Source organism: Danio rerio, chromosome 17, assembly GCF_049306965.1.
Source record: "Danio rerio strain Tuebingen ecotype United States chromosome 17, GRCz12tu, whole genome shotgun sequence".
Classification (NCBI taxonomy): domain Eukaryota; kingdom Metazoa; phylum Chordata; class Actinopteri; order Cypriniformes; family Danionidae; genus Danio; species Danio rerio.
Window position 1 is genome coordinate 8,184,155 of NC_133192.1, and position 23,346 is coordinate 8,207,500.

At 35.5% G+C, this 23,346-nt stretch overlaps 1 protein-coding gene across 9 annotated transcripts in view; it reads right to left on the reverse strand.

Annotated features, from left to right (window-relative positions):
* sash1b (SAM and SH3 domain containing 1b) overlaps positions 1-23,346 on the reverse strand; it is a 233,385-nt gene that overhangs the window by 57,976 nt on the left and 152,063 nt on the right. For 4 of the 9 annotated variants that reach the window (XR_012393223.1, XR_012393224.1, XM_073928138.1 and 1 more), the window contains exon 1: positions 14,533-14,683. The exons of 3 other annotated variants lie outside the window; for them this stretch is intronic. Coding sequence is in view for 4 of the 6 variants with exons in the window: in XM_073928138.1 (XP_073784239.1) it covers positions 14,533-14,658 (126 nt within the window). In the remaining 2 variants the exon portion in view is untranslated. Of the gene's footprint in view, positions 1-627; positions 1,071-14,532; positions 14,684-23,346 lie in introns of those variants that run through there. 2 more of the 9 variants (XM_073928140.1, XM_073928139.1) reach the window with 1 other exon arrangement.

Here is a 23,346-nt window from a genome sequence, read left to right on the forward strand (position 1 = left end):
TATTTTAGCTAGATTAAAAGCAGTTTTTAATTTTTTTAAAAACATTTTTGGGCCAAAATTATTAGACCCTTTAAGCTGATTTTTTTTTCAATAATCTACAGAACAAACCATCGTTATACAAATACTTGGCTAATTACCCTAACCTGCCTAGTTAACCTTATTAACCTAGTTAAGCCTTTAAATGTCACTTTAAGCTGTATAGAAGTGTCTTGAAAAATATCTAGTCAGATATTATTTAATGTCATCATGACAAAGATAAAATAAATCAGTTATTAGAAATAAGTTTTTAAAACTATTATGCTTAGAAATGTGCTGAAACAATCTTCCCTCCATTAAACAGAAATTGGTGAAAAAAATAAATAGGGGTGCTAATAATTCAGGGGGGCTAATAATTCTGACTTCAACTGTATATATAATATTAATAATAATTATAACAATAATAACATGAATATTAAAAAAATATATTTATTATTATTATTAACATCAACAACAACAACAATAATAATAATAATTACTAAAATAATAATAATAATAATAATTATTATTATTATTATTGAATACATTGTTGTTAAATACAATTCAATTAAATCTAATACCAAAATGCTAATAAAATATTCCCAAACTTACCAAGATATTCATCAGGTCAGCCCATACGCATGAAAAACTGTCCGGCACACTCAAATCCCCACATATTTCCTGATCAGAACTCGCTTCATTATCCATAGTCAAAAATATAATCTATCGCTCAGAACACAAAGACTTTAAACACACATCCTCAAAGATCGAAGAGTCAAAAGCCAAACATTGTTCATCCTGGCTTCAGATGGAGAAACCATAATGCAGTTGAATTACTGAAAAAAATCTCCTGCAGTCCAAACAACCACAAACACAAATATAAAGACAGCACACCTCAACCAACGCAGTCTCAACCTAAGCTGTAAACAAACTAAACAGATGAAACCTCTGCAGTAGTGAAGTAACCGAGATGTCTGTGTGTGTGAGTCTGTGCACCTGCGAGATCTTCACACACACTGACTGGTTTATTGAGACTGATTAATATTCCTTGGACTGAGCCGCTGCGCTAGAGGAAGTGACACTTCCAAAAGACGGACTTGGCTTACATTTACACACATCAATGCGCCCTCAGAGGCCATTCATTCAGCAGCCAGACAAACAAACAACCAAGAGATTCATTATAAAAACAAACAACAACACCAAAACAAGACGAGCCTTAACTGATTATGGGTCAATATGAGCATCAGTTATTAATCTGAAGAGCTTGTAGCAGCACTGTTGTTGTTGTTTGTAACTATTAACGAGTATCTAGGTAATTAAAAACACCGTAAAGAGTGATTATTTGACTTTACTTAAAAAAAGTAAGGCAATCTGTTGCTTTTAATTAAAAATATTGAGTAAATATAAGCGAAGCAGTGGCGCAGTAGGTAGTGCTTTTGCCTCACAGCAAGAATGTCACTGGGTCGCTGGTTCGAGCCTCGGCTCAGTTGGCGCTTCTGTGTGGAGTTTGCATGTTCTCCCTGCATTCGCGTGGGTTTCCTCCGGGTGCTTCGGTTTCCCCCACAGTCCAAAGACATGCGGTACAGGTGAATTTAGTAGGCTAAATTGTCCGTAGTGTATGAGTGTGAGTATGGATGTTTCCCAGAGATGGTTGCGGCTGGAAGGGCATCCGCTGAGTAAAAACTTGCTGGATAAGTTGGCGGTTCATTCTGCTGTGGCGACCCCGGATTAATAAAGGGACTAAGCCGACAAGAAAATGAATGAATGAATGATGAGTAGACATTTTGTTAAATAAATTAATATAGTGATTATTTGACTTTAAAAAGTAAGTAACTTAAATATTTTACAGTGATTAGTTGACTTTACTTAAAGTTAGTAAACCTGTTGCTTTTAAATCGATTAGTTGACTATACCAAAAAAAGTAAAACCGTTTGTTTTAATTCAATTCAATTCAATTCAATTCAGCTTTATTTGTATAGCGCTTTTACAATGTAGATTGTGTCAAAGCAGCTTCACATAAATGTAAGTGTAGTTCAGTTTTTAGTGTTTAAGTTCAGTTCAGTTCAGAAGTTTTAAAACAATTAGTTGACATTACTTAAAAAAATTATTAAACTGTTTGCTTTTAATGTGATCAGTTGACTAAAATAGTGAGTAAACTTCATGTTTTAAAGCAATTACTGTAGTTGACTTAAAGAGTTTGGACTAGACCCTTTGCTTTTAAAGCGATTAGTTGATTTTAAAACAATTAGTGGGTTTTAGTTAAAAATAGTGAGTAAACTTGTGGATTTTACAGTGATTAATTGACTTTAATTAAAAATAGTGAGCAAACGTAATACTTTTAAAGTGATTAGTTTACTAATCTTAAAAATAGTGAGTTAACTTGTTGCATTAAAAGTGATTAGTTGACTTAACTTTATATAGTGAGTAAACCTGTTGCTTTTAAAGTGAACAGGTGACTTTACTTTAAAAATCAATTACACTCATTGGTTTTAATGTGATTAGTTGACTTTCATTAATAATAGTAAGTAAAACTTTTTGCTTTTTGAGCAATTAGTTGACTTACTTTTTTTAATTGAACCCTTCGCTTTTAATGTGATTAGTTGACTTTAATTTAAATAGTCAGTAAACCAGTTCCTTTTCAAGCAATTAGTTGACTTTAATTCAAAATAGTAAGCAAACTTAATGGTTTTAAAGCAATTAGTTGACTTTACTTTAAAAAGTCAGTAAACCTTTTGCTTTTAAAGCTGTTAGTTGACTTAAATTTAAAAATCAATTCAACTCATTGACTTTAATGTGATTAGTTGACTTTAATTAAAAATAGTGAGCAAACTTAATGCTTTTAAATTGATTAAATGACTTTACTTTAAAAAGTTAGCAGAGCCATTGCTGTTAAAGCGATTAGTTGACTCTACTTAAAAAAGCCAGCAAACCTGTTGCTTATAAAGTGATTAGTTGACTTTACTTAGAAAAAAATGATTAAACTTGTTGCTTTTAATGTGATTAGTTGACTTTTAAAATAATGGGTAAACTTGTTGCATTTTAAGCGATTGGTTGATTTTAAAACGATTAGAGGATTTTAGTTAGAAATATTGAGTAAACATGTTGCTTTTAAAGCGATTAGTTGAGTTAACTTTTAAAAAATGTGATTAAATCCTTTGCTTTTAATGTGATTAGTTGACTCTAAATGTCAGTAAACCAGTTCATTTAAAAGAATTAGTTGACTTCAAAATAATGAGCAAACTTAATGCTTTTATAGCGATTAGTAGACTTTACTTTAAAAATCAATTAAACTCATTGATTTTAATGTGTTTAGTTGACTTTAATTAAAAATAGTGAGCAAATTTAATGCTTTTAAATTGATTAGTTGACTTTACTTTAAAAAGTTAGCAGAGCTATTGCTGTTAAAGCTATTAGTTGACTCTACTTAAAAAAGCCAGCAAACCTGTTGCTTATAAAAGTGATTAGTTGACTTTACTTTAAAAATCCAATAAACTCATTGGTTTTAATGTAATTAGTTGACTTTAATTAGAAAAAAATGATTAAACTTGTTGCTTTTAATGTGATTAGCTGACTTTTAAAACAATGGGTAAACTTGTTGCATTTTAAGCGATTGGTTGATTTTAAAACGATTAGAGGATTTTAGTTAGAAATATTGAGTAAACATGTTGCTTTTAAAGCGATTAGTTGAGTTAACTTTAAAAAATGTGATTAAACCCTTTGCTTTTAATGTGATTAGTTGACTCTAAATGTCAGTAAACCAGTTCATTTAAAACAATTAGTTGACTTCAAAATAATGAGCAAACTTAATGCTTTTACAGAGATTAGTAGACTTTACTTTAAAAATCAATTAAACTCATTGAAAAGTTTTAAAAAGTTTGTAAAGCCGTTGCTGTTAAAACGATTAGTCGACTTTACTCAAAAAGCCAGCAAACCTGTTGCTTTTAAAGTAATTAGTTGACTTTACTTTAAAATAAAAAAAACTTGTGTGTTTTACAGTGATCAGTTGCCTTAAGTTAAAAATAGTGAGCACACTTAATGCTTTTAATGTGATTAGTTGATTTGAATTAAATATGGTAAGTAAACTTGTTGCTTTTAAAGTGATTAGTTGACTACATTTAAAAAGCTAGTTAACTTATTGCATTAAACAATTAAAACTTGGCCACAAATGGGTCTTCCAAACAGACCATGACCCTAAGCATACTGCCAAACTAGTTAAAATGTGCTTTAAGGACAACAGAGTGAATGTTTTGGAGTGGCCATCACAAAGCCCTGATCTCAATCCTATAGAAAATTTGTGGGCAGAGTTGAAAAAGCTTGTGCGAGCAAGACAGCCAACAAATTTAACTCAGTTAAACCAATTCTGTCAGGAGAAATGGGCCAAAATTCCTTCAAACTATTGTGAGAAGCTTGTGGAAGGATACCTAAAAAATCTGACCAGTGGTATACAGTTTAAAAGCAAAGATAAAAAAAATATCAAGGATATGTATGTAAACTTTTGACTGTCTAGAACACAGGTGTCAAACTCAGTTCCAAAAGGGCCGCAGCTCTGCACAGTTTAGTTCCAACCCTAATTAAACACACCTGATCAAACTAATTGAGTCCTTCAGGCTTGTTTGAAACCTACAGGTAAGTGTGTTGGAGCAGGGTTGGAACTAAACTGTGCAGGGCTTCGGCCCTCCATGAATTGAGTTTGACACCCCTGGTCTAGAACTTACTAAAAATGACCATTGCTAAATTAATAAAAACATTTAGCCAATGTACATCATTTAAGTAGCCTTAACGAACCTAAAACAGTAAACGTTTAATATGATTTAACATCAGACATTTAAAAAAAAAATGTTTGTGTTCCTTTTTTTAGAGTGTACGTAAACTTCTGGTTTTAACTGTATATGTACCTCTGCCTAAATCATTTGTGATGTCTTCGTGATTTCAGAATGAGCCTATGTTGCAACCAGCAGTAAGGGACATTTCTAGTAGCTGTAATATGAAAAGGGGGTCTCTTGGGTTATGGGCTTATGTGTTTGTTTTGCTGCTTTTAAATATTGAAATAATTTGGCAAAATCCTCTTTAAAAAAGCCTCATTTACAGCACTTCCAAGAGCTTTTCTTTAAATAGTCAGACAATAAAGAAAAAAGCACTGAGCATAGCATATTTATGACTGACCAGAGGGTTTTCAAAAGTAGGACTTGTAATATTTCGGAAACATGCAGTACATACTTAGTGTGTTTAGCACCATGCAGACAGTCAAACACTGCGGTCAGTCATAATTATACTACGCTTCGTGCTTGTTTCAGTATTCTCACAGACTGGATCTAAAAGAAGACTGACCACTGTGAAACTCTGACCCGCTGTTTGTGTTTCTTTTCCCACACAAAATAATGAAACAACATGGGAGAGATCTCTTTTCAAATAATCAAGCATGTCTTGGGTTAGAAAGTTAAACAGTTCGCTAAAAACGGCTCAAAAGCAGCGTCGTCTTCAAGAAAACGTCATCATTTCATATCAGCGAACGCAGGCACAAAACAGACTCTTCTACTGGTGAAATGATACTGTATGAGACGTTTCCTTCATGCGGATGAAAACATGCACATTCCTCCGCTTCGAGAGGCTCAGGGGTCTCGTGTTTGGGCTCTTTCTGACTGGCCCGACTGTCCTCAAAAAGAGAAGCATTCATTTGATAAGTGACATGCCCTCCAGTCAAAGCTGCGGCAAATCTGGCCACTTTTCATCAGTTTAGAAAGGCAGCAGAGCTCAGTGACGACCGATTCTGTGCTAATAAACACTTCATTATGGTCCAATCACATGATCTGCCTGCTGTCTCTTCTGTGCAGCCCTTTCATTGCAAGAAAATGACCATTTTCAGGACGTAAAAAACTGTTGTGAAGCATTCATGTGCTGAGGCCACATGTATGTGAGGATGAATGCGACACATTGATCATAATAGCGCATGAATTATGCATGGAAATCAACTATAAACTGTGAAGAGGAGTTCTATCTCACGCATGATCTCTGAAGTCTAGGACTAGGTCTTTGACTCCAAATTTAAAAACTAAATATAATAATAATAATAATAATAATAATAATAATAAATAAAACTACAAATATATGCAGGTTTATTTTTATAGGTTTAATAATAATAATAATAATAATAATAATAATAATAATAATAATAATAATAATAAATTATAAATCAAATAAAACTGCAATTATAAGAAGTTTTATTTTGTATAGGTTTCCATAATAAATAAATAAATAAAAATAAAACGAGGTTTATAATAAATTACAGTTACGTATGTACATTTAATGATTATATACTTGTAAATTATTTAAATTACAAGTAAAATATAGAAAAATGTAATTAGATGTAAAAGTATTATTACAACAAACCAAAAAAGTCTAGAAGAATAATACTTATTAAAATATATTTAATAATAATAAGGATAATAATTATAATAATAATGCATCTATATCTTTATATAATTATTCAAATTTTATATAAAATATTTACATATGTTTTTTAAAAATATTTTATTCATTAAGTATATTCTCAGTTGTAATTTTCATTACCTTACTAATTAGTAAAAAAATAATCAAAACTAAATTCAATTAGTTATATAGTTTTCATATAATGTGAGAATTTAAAAAAGTATTATTTATTACAATTATTATAATAATGTAAAATAAAAAACAACAACAATAATAATGAATAATAATAATAATAGTAGAAATAATAATATTAATAATAAAAATAAAAAATATTATAAATATAATAATATTAACAATAACAATATAATAATAATGGATATAAATACAACAACAACAACAACAATATAATAATATAATACAATATAATAAATATAATAATAATAATAATAATAATAATTATTATTATTATTATTATTATAAATGTAATAATAATAATAATAATAATAATTATTATTATTATTATAAATATATAGATATATAAATATAATAATAATAATAATAATAATAATAATAATAATAATAATAATAATAATAATAATAATAATAATTTAGAATTTTGATCAAATAAATATTTAGAATAATATAATTGCACATAAATGGGGAGGGGGTAAAATGTAACAAGTAAAATATAAATTAAAATATGACCTAAACATGTTCTATGTTAATCCGCGTAAAGAAATGTTAAGCATTATCTTCAACAGAACAGAATAAACAGATGCAAATTAATTGAAATGTAACAGCACACACTTTATAGTGCCTCCAGTGGGACCTGATCATGACAGTCTCATTACAGGCTTTTAAATGAGGCCCAGAATGTGGCCAGAATGAGTGTGTGTCAGCAGGTGCTTCATCTCCTGTGTGTGTCTTCATTAAGCAGGACTCCTGATCATGATGAATGAACATCACAGACAGTTATCAGACAGTAGGGCTAAGCAGCAGACGAGGGTCATGCTATATTCACCTCAATTACTCCTCAACAGCTCCGGAGAGAGCAAATCTACGAGGACCAGACTGACACATTAATTACATTCTCATGAGGATACACTGTTCACAATGTCCTGTAGAATCTACAGTAACTTACTGACAGCAGTTAGCAACTTACTGTAAATCAATTACTGCAAAAATACTGCAATTACATTTACAGCACAATTTACAATTTAGATATTTATACAACAGTTCTGTCTGTTCTTGAATCTGATTGGCTGATAGCCGTGTAATATTTTGCCAGTAACATCACACAAAGGCCTCTTCACCCTTCACCTGTGTATTACTCCGCCCACATACAGCAAGCAACAAGCAGGCTACAGTTTGACAAATATTACTGTTGTTAGACAACATAATGTACTTTGGAGGCTTTTTTAGTTGAGAATGTAGTTGTTTAAATTGCAACTATGCAGTTTATTTGTAAGAATAGTTCCTATTTTAAAATATTTACAATTTCTAAGAGCTCGTCGGCGGCCAAAGACGGTTGACGTTGACTATCCACAAGATGGCGCCAGAACCCCATAATAAGCCCTTGCTCAGTGTGTTCTCTTGAGCACAAATTAAAAAGCTGAAAAACAGAACCCTTGTGTTTTTTTAAGGTTGACCGGGTAGAGTCAATAAAAAGCTGCGAATAAGAAGCTGAATTCAGCCTTGTCCCTCCTTATCGCAAGCACAACAGCAGTTGGGTGAGAAATCTTTGTGGACGGATGGCATTTCATGTCACGTTACATTTACATTTACATTTAGTCATTTAGCAGACACTTTTATCCAAAGCGACTTACAAATGAGGACAAGGAAGCAATTTACACAACTAAGAGCAACAATGAATAAGTACTAAAGGCAAGTTTCAGGTCTGTAAAGTCTAAGAAGGGAAGTGTTAGTAGTTTTTTTTTTTTTTTTTTTTTTTTTTTTTTTTGTACAGTTAGTGTGATATTTAAAGAGGCAATTGCAGATTAGGAAGTGAAGTGGAGACTAAATAGTTGAGTTTTTAGTCGTTTCTTGAAAATAGCGAGTGACTCTGCTGTTCTGATGCAGTTAGGGAGTTCATTCCACCAACTGGGCAGATTGAGCGTGAGCGTTCGCGAAAGTGATTTCTTCCCTCTTTGGGATGGAACCACGAGGCGACGTTCATTCACAGAACGCAAGTTTCTGGAGGGCACATAGATCTGCAGAAGTGAGAGCAGATAAGAAGGTGCTAGGCCAGAAGTCACTTTGTAGGCAAACATCAGAGTTTTGAATTTGATGCGAGCAGCAACTGGCAGCCAGTGCAAACGGACTAGCAGTGGAGTGACATGTGCTCGTTTAGGTTCATTGAAGACAACTCGTGCTGCTGCATTCTGGAGCAGTTGAAGAGGCTTGATAGAGTTAGCTGGAAGCCCAGCTAGTAGAGAGTTGCAGTAATCCAGTTTGGAGAGAACAAGAGCTTGAACAAGGAGTTGAGCTGCATGTTCAGATAAGAAGGGTCGGATCTTTCTGATGTTATAGAGTGCAAATCTGCACGATCGAGCAGTTCTAGAGATGTGGTCAGAGAAGTTTAGTTGGTCATCAATCGTTACTCCAAGGCTTTTTACCATTTTGCAGTAATGGTTGCCCCATCCATCTGGATTGAAAAGTTATGGTGTAGAGTCGGGTTGGCAGAAACTACAAGCATTTCCGTTTTTGCGAGGTTCAGCTGAAGATGATGATCTTTCATCCAGTGTGAAATATCCAACAGGCAGGCTGAGATACGAGCTGGAACCGAGGGATCATCAGGATGAAAAGAGAGGTATAGCTGGGTATCATCAGCATAGCAGTGGTAGGAGAATCCATGTCTCTGGATGACTGGTCCTAGAGAGGATGTGTAGATGGAGAAGAGAAGTGGCCCAAGAACAGAGCCTTGAGGTACCCCAGTGTTTAGATGCTGTAGGTTGGACACCTCTCCCCTCCAAGACACCCTGAATGACCTGTCAGAGAGGTAAGATCTGAACCATTGTATAACAGTGCCCGCAACGCCCAGTGACTCAAGCGTAGATAGCAGGATCTGGTGGTTGACAGTGTCAAAAGCAGCTGACAAGTCCAGCAGAATGAGGACTGATGATTTAGAGTCTGCTTTAGCCAGTCTGAGATCCTCCACGACCGAGAGCAGGGCAGTCTCAGTTGAGTGGCCTTTCTTAAAGCCGGATTGCTTGTTGTCCATGAGATTGTTTTGAGTAAGAAAGTCCAGGACTTGATTGAACACTACTTTCTCCAGAATCTTGGCCATGAATGGAAGCAGGGATACTGGTCTGTAGTTTTCAAGTAGCGTATGGTCCAGGTTGGGTTTCTTTAGCAGTGGGGTTACCCTAGCCTGCTTAAATGTAGTGGGGAATAAACCAGAGTCAAGAGATGTGTTAATTATGTGAGTCAGTGTTGGTATGACTGCAGGAGAGATGGCTTGCAAGAGATGAGAGGGAATGGGATCGAGTGGACAGGTGGTTGCATGGCTAGATAGCACAAGTTTGGACACCTCAGACTCAGAGAGCTGAGAAAAAGAGGTGAGTGTGTGTGGTGTTGGTGTTGTATCTTGCGTGTTTGTTGTAGGTGCAGCAAATTGAGCACTGATAATCTTAAAATGTGAGCAAAATTTGCTGTTTTGTCATCAACTTAAGGGGGTCACACACCAGAAGCGCCGCTTCACATTACACTATAGAGAATCATTCAAACACTAGCTCTAAAGTGACGTTGGTGAATTAGAAACGGCTTCTGCTGTTCTGACGTCAGCTGCAGATGTCCTTGTATTTATTTATTCAATGTTCTGTCATTTATTTTTCAGTGTAAAATAATTATTTATGCTATTTATCTATTAAGTCCAAAGAGAAATGGACTATTGTTTGTTTTTAATATTATTTTGTGCTGTATTATTTGGTTCCTCAGCAGCAATAACTAACACTTTAAAATCTGAGGAGTTTTCATGTGATTTACTAAACTAGTCATGTTTTGAAATGAATGAATGCATAATAATTGTGATAACAGTAAAACCGTGATTATTCCTATAATTGGTTGTACTATGATCATACAACCAAAATCTATAATTGTTGCATCCAGAGATGTGTAGTAATGAAGTAGAACTACTTCACTACTGTATTTAAGTACTAAAAGGCAGTATCTGTACTCTACTGGAGTATTGTTTTTTCTTCTACTTCCTCTTTTACTTCAGTATATATTTTCGATGAGTTTAAGACTTTTACTCCGATAGATTTTTATGTGCTGCATCGTTACTCGTTACTAGGGGTGTCAAAATTATAGATATCGGTTCAGTAATGGATCATAACCGGTTATTACGTCCTGACGTCATTTGTCTCCTATGCGCGATGTCACAATACTATGGCGGAGGCGTGAGGGCGAGTAAAAAACGCTCTTACTACAATGAATGCGGCACAGCACACGAGCTGCTATGTAACTACTAAGGAGAAATGCTGTAAAACTTCATCGTTACCTCTCTCACTCCCTTTGGACATGTGACCCACTGGCCTGTTTGTGAAGCAACTTTTCTTCTCCTCTTGGCTGTTAATGCGATACTTGTGGATCCTGACACAAGCATGCCCATGCAAGTTTTCTCCACTGTGTCTATTATGGATTACCTGTAATAACCGTGTATTATGCACATACAAACTGTAACCGCAGCTGTTCTTCCCGCCATCGGTGAAAAGTGCTTTCATTTCTAAAGCCAATCGCAGCCCTCTCTGTTGAGCAGGTGAAGACAATAACCAATCATAGTAGTGCAAGACCTCACCTGTCAGCGCTCAGAAAGCAAGCGGGATATTTACATTAGTTTATTTGCTTTAAATGCTTATGCTGTCTTCTAAGATGATGTCATGATGATGTCATCGACTATCGCTATAAGATTTAAAGGGCTAGCATTGCACCAGACCCCCGTAAGTGGTTTTGTTTGAAAGTGTAGACTCTATATTTTATGCACATATGCATCACTTTAGTTTTTTTTCTACTATACAAAAGTTATTTTAACTTAAATACACAGTATTTTGGATACACGAGCTGGGTATTTTACATTGGTTCATTTTCATATTTTTCATATGACACATGTACAAGTTTTAGCTCAAATGAAAACAATTTAGCTTTCTTTTTACTGAATTATATTCACATATCAAACAGTGGCCGAATGAATCGCGGTGTTTCCATGGCGCAGAAGTGAAAACAATACATTTATGATCAATAAGCAGCCCCAGATAGCACAGACAGCTGTCATCTCTTACCTTATGCTGTGCGCTTCAGGGCCATTTCTCCTCTGTTTTTGAGGTGATGTGCATAAGTAATCTTTCATATGTCTGACGTGGTCCAAACACAGTGAATTATGTTTGATCAAACAAAAGAATAGTGAAATATGAAAACAACGATCGGTCCCTGTGGCTTGTATAGCACCTCTTATCAGTCGGAATACAATAACTTTTGCATAGATTATGGTAGAGACATTTTTTTTCCCTATGATTACAGACATGTGCAGGAACCACCAAAACTAATTACAGCAAGCTAGACCAAGCTACACTTTTAAATTTGAGTTTATAAAAAAAAAAAAAAAAAAAGCCTCTTTTTTAGGTGTTTATTATACCGAGACAACATATACAGACATTTTAAACACTTTCAATAGTGTTTTATGAACATTCAAAGGGTTTTCTTTAAAATGACACCAAATTTATGGATTTACACCTCTGCATGTGGATTTGGGAAGCTTTTAAAGTTGGGTCGCAAATCCCAAAATAACAGCAGAGTTCAACTGGTTAAGGTACAGTTCATATATCTTACAGCTGTATTAAAGGACAAAATTGTATTACAAATAATATATAAACATATTTATGGATTTTAATTAAAAAAGATCTTGTGCTGTGAAGAAAAAATCTAATTATGTATGGGAAGCACTGTCAGTGCACCGAGATATCGAATTGAACCGAATCGATGGCATTATAATTATAACCGAACCAAACCGTGAGACCAGTGTAGGTTCACACCCCTACTCAGTGCAATTATAGATCTTTTTCTTGGCTCCTGCATGGAGGGTGCCATAGTGACCAGCATCTTCCGGTAGAATGTTTAGAACCTCCGTTTACAGCGCTTACAACCGGTAATTTGCGATCCGAAAATGGGTTTCAATAACGCTTTGAGTGGATTATGAAGTGTTTTTGTGACACACAACTTTGAAAGCTGTTAGTTAATCTGTCAGATCTGTGGTTCAAGCGTGAAAGAAAAACAGTAATGTAAGCCATGCTTCTTTTCATTTTGCTTAATCACGTGCCACAAAAAAAGATTTTGACTGCTTTCTTTAATAACTACATTACACAATACTAGTACATTTACTTTCAGTACTTGAGTAGTACATTTTGAAATAAACTACTTGCAATACTTAAGTACAAAAAATGTTGAATACTTAAGTACTTTCACTTAAGGATGGTGCTTAAAAAGCACTTCAACTACTCAGATCACTTTTTTGATAGAGTACTTGTACTTTTACTTAAGTCTTGGTCTCTAGTCCTTTATACACCTCTGGTTGCATCCCTACCATAAATACTGCAGCAGGGTCACCAAAAATAAACGTATATGCACAGTTTACACATGAATATAAGCTTACAGTACATCTGCAAGCACACACAGACACACACTCTATAAAGCAGTCTGACCCACTCTGGCTGGGAAACAGGAAATGACACAAGCAGGAATTCTCAGGGATATGTTTCAGCAGCATCCCTGTCATTGATTAACTCACGCAAACATGTGGAGGAAAAACGTCTTAAAAGTGTGTGAAGGACGAGTGTGTTGTGCAGCTGGAGCGTCTTAGAGTGTGTGAGGAATTCCTGGTTTTCTGTGGCTCTGCCTGCGGGATCTACAAACGTGCTGAAATGTTTAAGCCGACGAGTTTCTTTAATCAAGTACATCTGCTCTGATCGCTTCCTGTCTGCTTCTCACACACGTCCTGGATTCAGTTCAACTCGCATCACTTATCTCAACACGATCACTCACTCATACGGTATCTTGTCATTTAGCAGAACGACTCATATATTAATCATTCACTTATTTTCTCTATTCTGATTCCCAGAGTTGAAGCTGGAAGGGCATCTACTGCGTGAAACATATGCTGGATAAGTTGGGAGTTCATTCCGCTGTGGCGACCCCTGATGAATAAAGTGACTAAGCCGAAAGAAAATGAAAGAAACTGTGTGTGAAGTTTCATATAAAAAAAAAAAAGATTATGCAGCATTTTGTGACATCAATAAAGTCTTACAAATGTGTCCATTCTGAAGAATTAAAGACACAAGGAGGAAAAGATTATTCAAAGAAATTCAGTTACGCAAATATATGTTAAAAAAGACGACCAATCAGAATTCAGTATTCAAATACATAACAAATAGACCAATTGGAAATTCTCATTTGATATAAACAGTCTGTAGAAACACTTGACATTCTCCCATTGTACATGTCATCAGAGCGGGAAAGCCCCGCCCATTAGTCTTGTTTTTGAATCTGCCACTATGCTGACACATAGGCATTTATAGCTCCGCCCTCTTTTGAAAAGAGCACAATCTCATTTGAATTTAAAGTGACAGTCACTTAAACAGCACAATTGGGATCAAAGCCTAAAAGGGTCAGTTTCAAAGAGTTATAAAACATTACTAATTACTAATATTAACATTACTAATAACATTACTAATATTTTGATCTGAAACTTCACACACACACTTTTAGGGTTATCAGTCCTATTTTACAGCTTGTATAAAAGAGCATAATAGGTCCCCTTTAAACATGAAACCACCAAAACTCCAAACAAGACAATTTAAAGCTGATTTGATCAATAACAAACAACTATCAATACAAAAGAATGAACAACATCGAGGCAAAAACTACTCCCAGATGTTTTTCAAACCTAAAACAAACTAACCGTAAACAGCCAGCATCTGCTTATCGTGACAAGCATTGAAAACACATGCAAGTCTATGAAATCCTGAAACCCTCATGACAGTAAGAATATGTTCATTTACAAGCTCCTCAGAAAAAAGACAACCCAATGAAAGTCAGACTCACCACTGTTTTAGACTCTATAATGCAGATCTTCCGTTCCTCCTGAACACGACTCTCTAAATGCTCAAACTTTCCCTGGACGCTCAGAGAACAATACAGACTGCTGTGACCCCACACACACACATCCATCACAGAGGCGGACACAGCCGACGACAGCAGATCTGGAGCAGGGTGGAGCTGCAAAACTCCCTCTCTCTCTCACTCTCTCTCTCTCTCTCTCTCTTTTAGAAAAGTTTGATAGGAAGAGGAACTAATCTATTCCTTTCTGTGGTGTCGAGCTGAATTTTTGGATTTTAATAAGGTTTTGATCATAGTTTTTTCAAACAAAATTTGTTGTTAAAAATGTAAATCGCTCTCTCTCTCTTTTAATCTCTCTCACGACATCTCTCTCTCTCTCTGTTTTAATCTCTCTTACGACATCTCTCTCTCTCTTTGAATAAAATAAAATGAAATAAAATAAAGTAAAATAAAATAAAATTTAAAAAAATTAAATAAAAATAAATAAAAATAAATAAAAAAACAAAAATAAAATGAAAAAACTAAATAAATAAAATAAAATAAAATAAAATAAAATTAGGCATAACGGTGGACCAGTGGGTAGCACAATTGCCTCACAGCAAGAAGGTCGCAGGTTCACGCCTTGGCTAAGTCAGTTGGCATTTCTGTGTGGAGTTTGCATGTTCTCCCCATGTTCGCCTGGGTTCCCTCCAGGTAATCCAGTTTCCACCACAAGTCCAAACACATGCGCTATAGCTGAATTGGGTGAGCTAAATTGTCCATAGTGTATGTGTGTGAATGAGTGTGTGTGGTGTTTCCCAGTGATGGGTTGCAGCTGGAAGGGCATCCGCTTCGTAAAACATGTGCAAATGTAGACATGAAACAAGTTGGCGGTTCATTCCACCGTGGCGACCCCAGACTAATAAAGGGACTAAGCTGAAAAGAAAATGAATGAATAAATGAATAAATGTGCTAACTTGATAAACAATTGTGTGGAAATTTTTAATAAAATGTTTTATTTAAGTAAATTAATCTATCAATTTATTTATGTATTCATCCATCCATCAAAATTTAATTCAATTTAATTGAGCTTTATTTGCATGACTTGTTAAGTATGGCCAAAGCATTGCACATTATATAATTAATGAATAAAGCAATGATTAAATATTATATATATATACACACACACACACACACACACACACACACACACACACACACACACACACACACACACACACACACACACTAATATATACATGCATAGACTAAAACCACCACCATACCTTAGGTAAAAACATACAAAAACAAGAAAAAGATGAGTATGATGTTGAAAATAAAAGATAATGAACTCAAATAAATCAATATAATAATAAAAAATCATAAAAAAGCGATTAATTACTTTACTTAAAAAAGCAAGTAAACCTGCTGTACATTGGAACTTTTAAGCTGACTTGACTTATTTTTTTGTAATTATGCACACAGTAAATTTACTTAATAGTTTTAAGGCAACGTATTTATTAAAGTCAACTAATCGCTTTTACAGTGTAATGACAATAAATAAATAAATAAAACAAATAAAAAATAAAAAAATTCTGTCCCTCCCTCTCTCCCTCTAGCTGCGCTTCATAAACGGACTCCTGTGAGCTTTAAAATGTGCGTCTGTGAGGCTGATGGGGCACAAAGAGATAAGATTACCCTGACAAAAGCTGAACAGACCCATCTTATTATCAGCACGGGTAAAAAGATACAGCCCATATGCTGCTGACCAGAGGAAATCTAATTCAGGACGGAGCGAAATCTGAGTGTGATATGAGGAACTACTGCGCTGTTAAACAGATGAATGACGGATATTAAACTGAACATTAGAAACAAATGTCAGGTTCACGCATTAAACCAACAATTATAACAGCATTATAAGCATTATCAGCAAGAAGGTCGCTGGTTTGAGTCCCAGCTGAGCCAGTTGGCATTTCTTTGTGGAGTTTGCATGTTATCCCCATCGTGGGTTTCCTCCGAGTGCTCTGGTTTTCCCCACAGTCCAAACACATGAACTATAGGTGAATTGAATGAACTTAATTGGCCGTAGTATGAATGAGTGAGCGTGGATGTCTCCTAGTACTGGTTTGCTGCTGGAAGCTGTGTAAAACATATGCTGGATAAGTTGGCGGTTCATTCCACTGTGGCGACCCTCAAATGAATAAAGGGACTAAACCAAAGGAAAATGAATGAATGAAAAATTTAATTCAATGTAATTTAACTTAACTTAACTTACCTTAATTTAATTTATCACTTGGGCAAAATCTGTGCTTATTTTCAGACAAAATATAATTCCCTTTATTATCCATTTTGATTAAACCTGACCTGTATATTTTTGATCGTTTCAGTGTGATTCACACTGTAGGAAACCAAACATTTCTTTTGCAATGTTGTCGTTTGGTTGAACTCTCTAACACTCCTGAGCAAAACTGATGTAAGGCTGCACTGAGCACTGAAAGCCTTCAGATGGCAGCAGACACAAGACATTAACATCCCCATCTGCTGGACTGAGATCAGCTGTATTACAGTACCTCACATCACACTAGGAATGACTGAGAAAAACCATAAATACCACAATACAATCTGCATTTTTAAAAACACTTTAAAAATATTCAATTCACTGAAATTCAATGGGGTTTATATAGTTTAAATTATTCGCCATGCAGTGAATTTTTTTTCTTTTTGAAATATTTCCCAAATTATGTTTTTCAGAGCAAGGAAATTTTCACAGTATGTCTGATAATATTTTTGTCTTCTGGAGAAAGTCTTGTTTGTTTTATTTTGGCTGGAATATAAGCAGTTTTTAATTTTTTAAAAAACATTTTAAGGTCAATATTATTAGGCCCCATACGCAATCATTTTTACACTTAAATGTTTCTTGTAGAGAGGTGATATGTGAGTCCAAAATGTTGAAACAAAGATTCACAATTTTCAAGGTTTGTATTTGTAAATAAGGGGTGGAGATTATTGACATGTTAATAATTAACTTTATCGTGTCATACATTTAAGGTGCTAATCCAAATAATCTGACTCAAGAAATTAAACAGGCTCATTGGAAATGGATGCTTCAGCAAACACTTTTGTGAAACTGCAAAAACGCATTTAAACATACATTTGACTGCAGCTTTGAGGTCAAATGAACACTAGGGGGCGGTGTAATGTTTGTAATGCATGTAATGTAATGTAATGTAATGATGCGACCGCTGCCACAGGACAACGGCGCCAGTGCGCTCACCCTACACCAGCTATAAGTGGAGTGGAGAGACAGTAATAGAGCCAAATTGGAGGATGGGTATGATTGGGAGGCCATGATCGAGGGGGCCGATTGAGGGACTTTGGCCAGGACACGGGGGTTACACCCCTGCTCGTTCACGAGAAGTGCCATGGGATTTTTAATGACCACAGAGAGTCAGGTCCTCGGTTTAATGTCTCATCCGAAAGACGGCGCCCACTGACAGTTTAGTGTCCCCTTCACTTTTACTGGGGCATTAGGACCCACACAAACCGCAGGTTAAGCGCCCCCTGCTGGCCTTTCTAACACCACTTCCGACAGCAACCTAGTTTTCCCAAGTGCTCTCCCATCCAGGTACTGACCAGGCTCAGCCCTGCTTAGCTTCAGTGAGTAACCGGTCTTGGTCAGCGGTGTGATATGGCTGTGGCACCAACAACTTTCTTTTTACAGTAATGATATTTACCATGTCATATTATTGACTAATAAATGATCATTTTCATACAGTTTGTTGCACAACTCCAAAAAACACCACAAAACAACTTACCAATGTCTATGATTTGTAATCAAATAAATTTTCATCACCTAACTACCAAGCTAAACGGTGTTGTACTTGTGCTATAGAGTGTTAGGATTTGAGTCTGGTGAAGTAAGATTCCACAAAAGAGATAAAAGCAATGTGAAATCAAGGTAAAGCTATGTGGTTGCATTCACTTTTCTGTTACGTTTTCTTTCGGTTAGGTTTGGAGGAGTGTTTAGATCAACCGTTCATCACCAATCGGTGCCCTCTCGTGGAAGTTTACTTAAAATGTAAACCAAAATGTATCCTAAGTTGCATATTTCAGATTTGCAAAAATGTAGACAGCTCCCTCTAGAGGATTTGTTATCTTTAACGTGCAACAAAACATACCTGGAGCAACAATCAGCGCTCTCTTGTGGATATATCCTAAGTTGCATATATCAAATTTGCAAGAATGTAGACAGCGCCATCTAGAGAATTTGTCATCTCTAACATGCAACAAAACAACGATTTGTTGTTACTTTATAATTGATTGTTCACAGTCACATGGCTGAAGTGTTTCCATCTTAACTGATTATAATAAGAATTTTTGCACTAAGTACCAATGAATACCACAAAACAATTTAACAATGTCTCCATATAGACAACTTTTCTTGCGTGTTCAGTTTTCTTTGTAGCTCAACAGTGTTCTACTTGTGATGCAGGGCCATCAGATTCAAGTCTGGTGAAGCAAAACTCCATGAAGGAAAAAAAAAGTAATTTAAAATCAAGGTAAAGCTATGTGGTTGCAGTCACCTTTCTGTTACATTTTCTTTTGGTTAGGTTTAGCAAATTGTTTAGGTCAACAATTCGACAACAATTCAACAACAAAATTTGCTCTTCAGTGTTTGAACTTTCAGTAATGATTAAATCACACTGAACTGAGCTAAACTGAACTGAACTTAAACACTAAAAACTGAACTACACTGTTCCCGTTACTATGACCGTTTATGTGAAGCTGCTTTGACACAATCTACATTGTAAAAGCACTATACAAATAAAGCTGAATTGAATTGAATAAAAAAAAAATTTAACAATTTGTTCAACAATCAGCGCCCTTTTATGGATGTGTATATGAAATGTACAACAAAACGTACCCCAAGTGGCATATTTTAAACTTGCTAAAATGTAGACAGCGCCCTCTAGAGGATTTTGTCATCTAAAATTTGCAACAAAACATACCTGCAGCAATATATTTTATGTTACGTATATATCTCCAATAAGCCTGGGTTGAAAAATAACGATTTGCTGTTAGTTTATAATTGATTTTTCACAGTCACATGACTGAAGTGTTTTCATCTTAACTGATTACAATGAGAATTTTTGCACAATACCAATAAATACCACAAAACAACTTAACAATGTCTATGATTTGTAATCGAATACATTTGCATCATCTATCCCTATATGAAGAACTTTTCTTGCGTGGTCCGTTTTCTCGGCAGCTCAACGGCGTTGTACTTGTGACGCAAGGCACTCAGATTCGAGTCTGGTCAGCAAAATTCCACAAAAGAAATAAAAATAGTGTAAAATCAAAGTGAAACTATGTGGTCGCAGCCACCCTTCTGTTATGTTTTCTTTTGGTTAGGTTTACCAAAGTGTTTAGATCAACCGTTCGTTCGACAACCGGCGCCCTCCTGTGGACGTGTATTTGATATGGATACCAAAATGTATCCTAAGTAACAAATCCGCTTGTTAAGTGGTGACGTGTTTGTGACGTATGTAGACTGTTTCCGGGTCCAAGCCGCCACTCATTTGAGTGGAGAAATCATTCGTTTATGATCACGTTTTATTCCTATCACACATTAAAAGTAATTTTATATAAAGTCATAGTGTACACAACAATCTCTGGGCTTTTTGCATAAAAAAATACCAAAAATGTAACAATTTATAAAAAAATAATCACTTTCTGGCCATCGGATATTAGGCATGGACATATATATTGCGATCGTGATTTTCGAAAGCCTTAAATCGCTTTGTAAACGTTTATTATTACCATTTCATGAGTCTCCCCATTCAGTAGAATAGAGTGCTTGGACCCGGAAGCCGCTTTGCGTGACATCACACTTAACAAGCGGATTTCAGATTAGCAAAAATGTAGAAAGCGCTCTCTAGAGCATTTGTCATCTCTAGTGTGCAACAAAACACACCTGGAGCACCAATCAGCTCTCTCTTGTGGACGTGTATTTGAAATGTACAACAAAACAACCCCTAAGTTGCATATTTCAGATTAGAAAAAATGTAGACAGCGCCCTCTAGAGGATTTCTAGCGTGCAACAAAACACCTGGAGCAACAAGCGCTGCGTTCTTATGGACTTATATTTGAAACGTACAACGAAACATATCCTAAAGCTGCATATTTCAAACTTGGTAAAATGTAGCGCCCTCTAGAGGATTTGTCATCTCTAACATGCAACAAAATGTACTTGGAGTACTCTATGTTATGAACATATTCCCATTAAGCCTGGGTTGAGAAATGAAGGTTTGCTGTAACTTTATAATTGATTTTCTCATGCTCACATGGCTGAAGTGTTTTCACGTTAACTGATTATAATGAGACACACCTTGTTCCTTCATTCAGAAATTCTCCATGAGTAAGAGTGAGTGTGTTTGTGGGTCTGCTTCTCATTAGATCAGTGGCGGTGTTGTGGTTCAGACAGCCGGTCGGGGGTCTGCATCATGTCTGCGTGTGTTTGTGGACGATCAGCTCAAGCCAGAGGGCACAGCGATAGCAGAGCGAGTGCCAGAAAGGGCATTATTGCGCACCAATGAACCAGCAGAGAAACTGAGCCTGTCTGTCCACGTCTCCATTCAGGATTTCACATATTCGCTGTCTCTCTCTCTCTCTCTCTCTCTCTCAGAACAACTGAACTCCAGCCACTCACAGGTCAGTTCTCAAATACTCCAGTTTACCGCACATAACCGACTATTCACTTCCATTAACCCGCAAAAAATCTGAGATCACCATGAGCACATTTACTTGGTTTGGACTGTAACTATGCGGTTGCTAGGTGTTCTCAATTACTTGCAGTGTAACTATGTGGTTGCTAAGGTCTTCTAATAGTTTGTACACTATGTGGTTGCTAGGTGTTCCAAAACTTGTTTGCATGGTAACTATTCAATTGCCAAGGTGTTCTAAATGATTTGCACTGTAATTATGTTGTTGCTAGGGTGTTATTAAAGTTTGTACAGTAACAATGGGGTTGTTATGGTGCTCTAAACTGTTTGCACTGAAACGATGCGGTTGCTAGGTGTTCCAAATGTTTTTCAGTGTAACTATGGGGTTGCTAGGGTCTTCTAATAGTTTGCACAGTAACTATGTGGTTGCTACAGTGTTCTAAATGGTTTGCACTGTAACCATGCAGTTGCTATGGTGTTTTAAATTATTAACACTGTTAAAATGTTGTTGTTAAGGTGTTGCAATAGATTTTCACGATTACAATGTAGTTTTTAGGTGTTCTAAAAGGTTTGCACTGTAACTATGCAGTAGTTAGGATTTTCTAATAGATTATACAGTTACTATATGATTTCTAGGCATTCTAAATTGATTTCACTGTCACTGTGGTTGCTAGGTTGTTTAAATAGTGTGCACTGTAATTACTGTATTTGGTTGCTAGGTGTTACAAATGGTTTACACTAACTATGTGGTTGCTAGGGTGTTCTAATAGTTTGCACAGTAACTTTGTGGTTGCTAGGTGTTCTAAATGGTTTTCACTGTAAATATGTGGTTGCTATGGTTTTCTAATAGATTGCACTGTATTTACTGTGTGTGGTTGCTAGGCTTTTCAAGTGGTTTAAAATGTAACTGTAGTTGCTATGGTGTTCTAATAGATTTTACAGTAACTATATATTTTCTAGGTATACTAAATTGATTTCACAGTAACTGTGGTTGCTATGGTGCTCTAATAGTGTGCACTGTAATTACTGTATTTGGTTGCCAGGTGTTACAAATGGTTTGCACTGTAACTATGTGGTTGTTAGGGTGTTCTAATAATTTGTACAGTAACTATCTGGTTGCTATGTGTTCTAAATAGTTTGCACTGTAACTATGCAGTTGTTAGGGTGTTCTAATAATTTTTTAAGTAACATGATTTCTAGGTATTCTAAATTGATTTAATAGTAACTGTTGTTGCTAGGGTGTTCTAATAGTTTGCACTGTAATTACCTTATGTGGTTGCTAGGTGTTATAAATGGTCTGCACTGTAACTATTTGGTTACTAGGGTCTTCTTATAGTTTGCACAGTAACTACGTGGTTTCTACAGTGTTCTAAATGGTTTGCACTGTAACCATGCAGTTGCTATTGTGTTCTACATGATTAACACTGTTATTATGTTGTTGCTAAGGTGTTGCAATTGATTTTCACTGTAACTATGTACTTTCTATGTGTTCTAAATGGTTTTCATTGTAACTATGTTGTTGCTATGGTTTAATAATAAATTGCACTGTAACTAATGTATGTTGTTGCTAGGTATTCTAAATTAATTTCACAGTAATTGTGGTTGCTAGGGTGGTCTTATAGCTCTGTAATTCCTGTATTTGGTTGTTAGGAGTTACAAATGGTTTTCACTGTAACTATGTGGTTGCAAGGGTGTTCTAAATGGTTTGCATAGTAACTATGAGTTTGCTATGGTTTTCTAATAGATTGCACTGTAAATACTGTGTGTGGTTGCTATGAGCTCCAAATGTTTCGCACTGTAACTATACAGTTAATAGGGTGTCCTAATAGTTTTTAGAGTAACTACCTGATTTCTAGGTATTCTAAACTGTTTTCACTGTAACTATGTGGTTACTAGGGTGTTCTAATAGCTTGTACTGTTATTACTGTATGTGGTTGCCAGGTGTTACAAATGGATTGCACTGTAACTATGTGCTAGGCTGTTGTAATAGTTTGTACAGTAACCGTGCGGTTGCTAGGTGTTGTCAACGATCTGCACTGTAACTGTGCAGTTACACGCTAATAGATTGCACTGTAACTATTGTATGTGGTTGCTA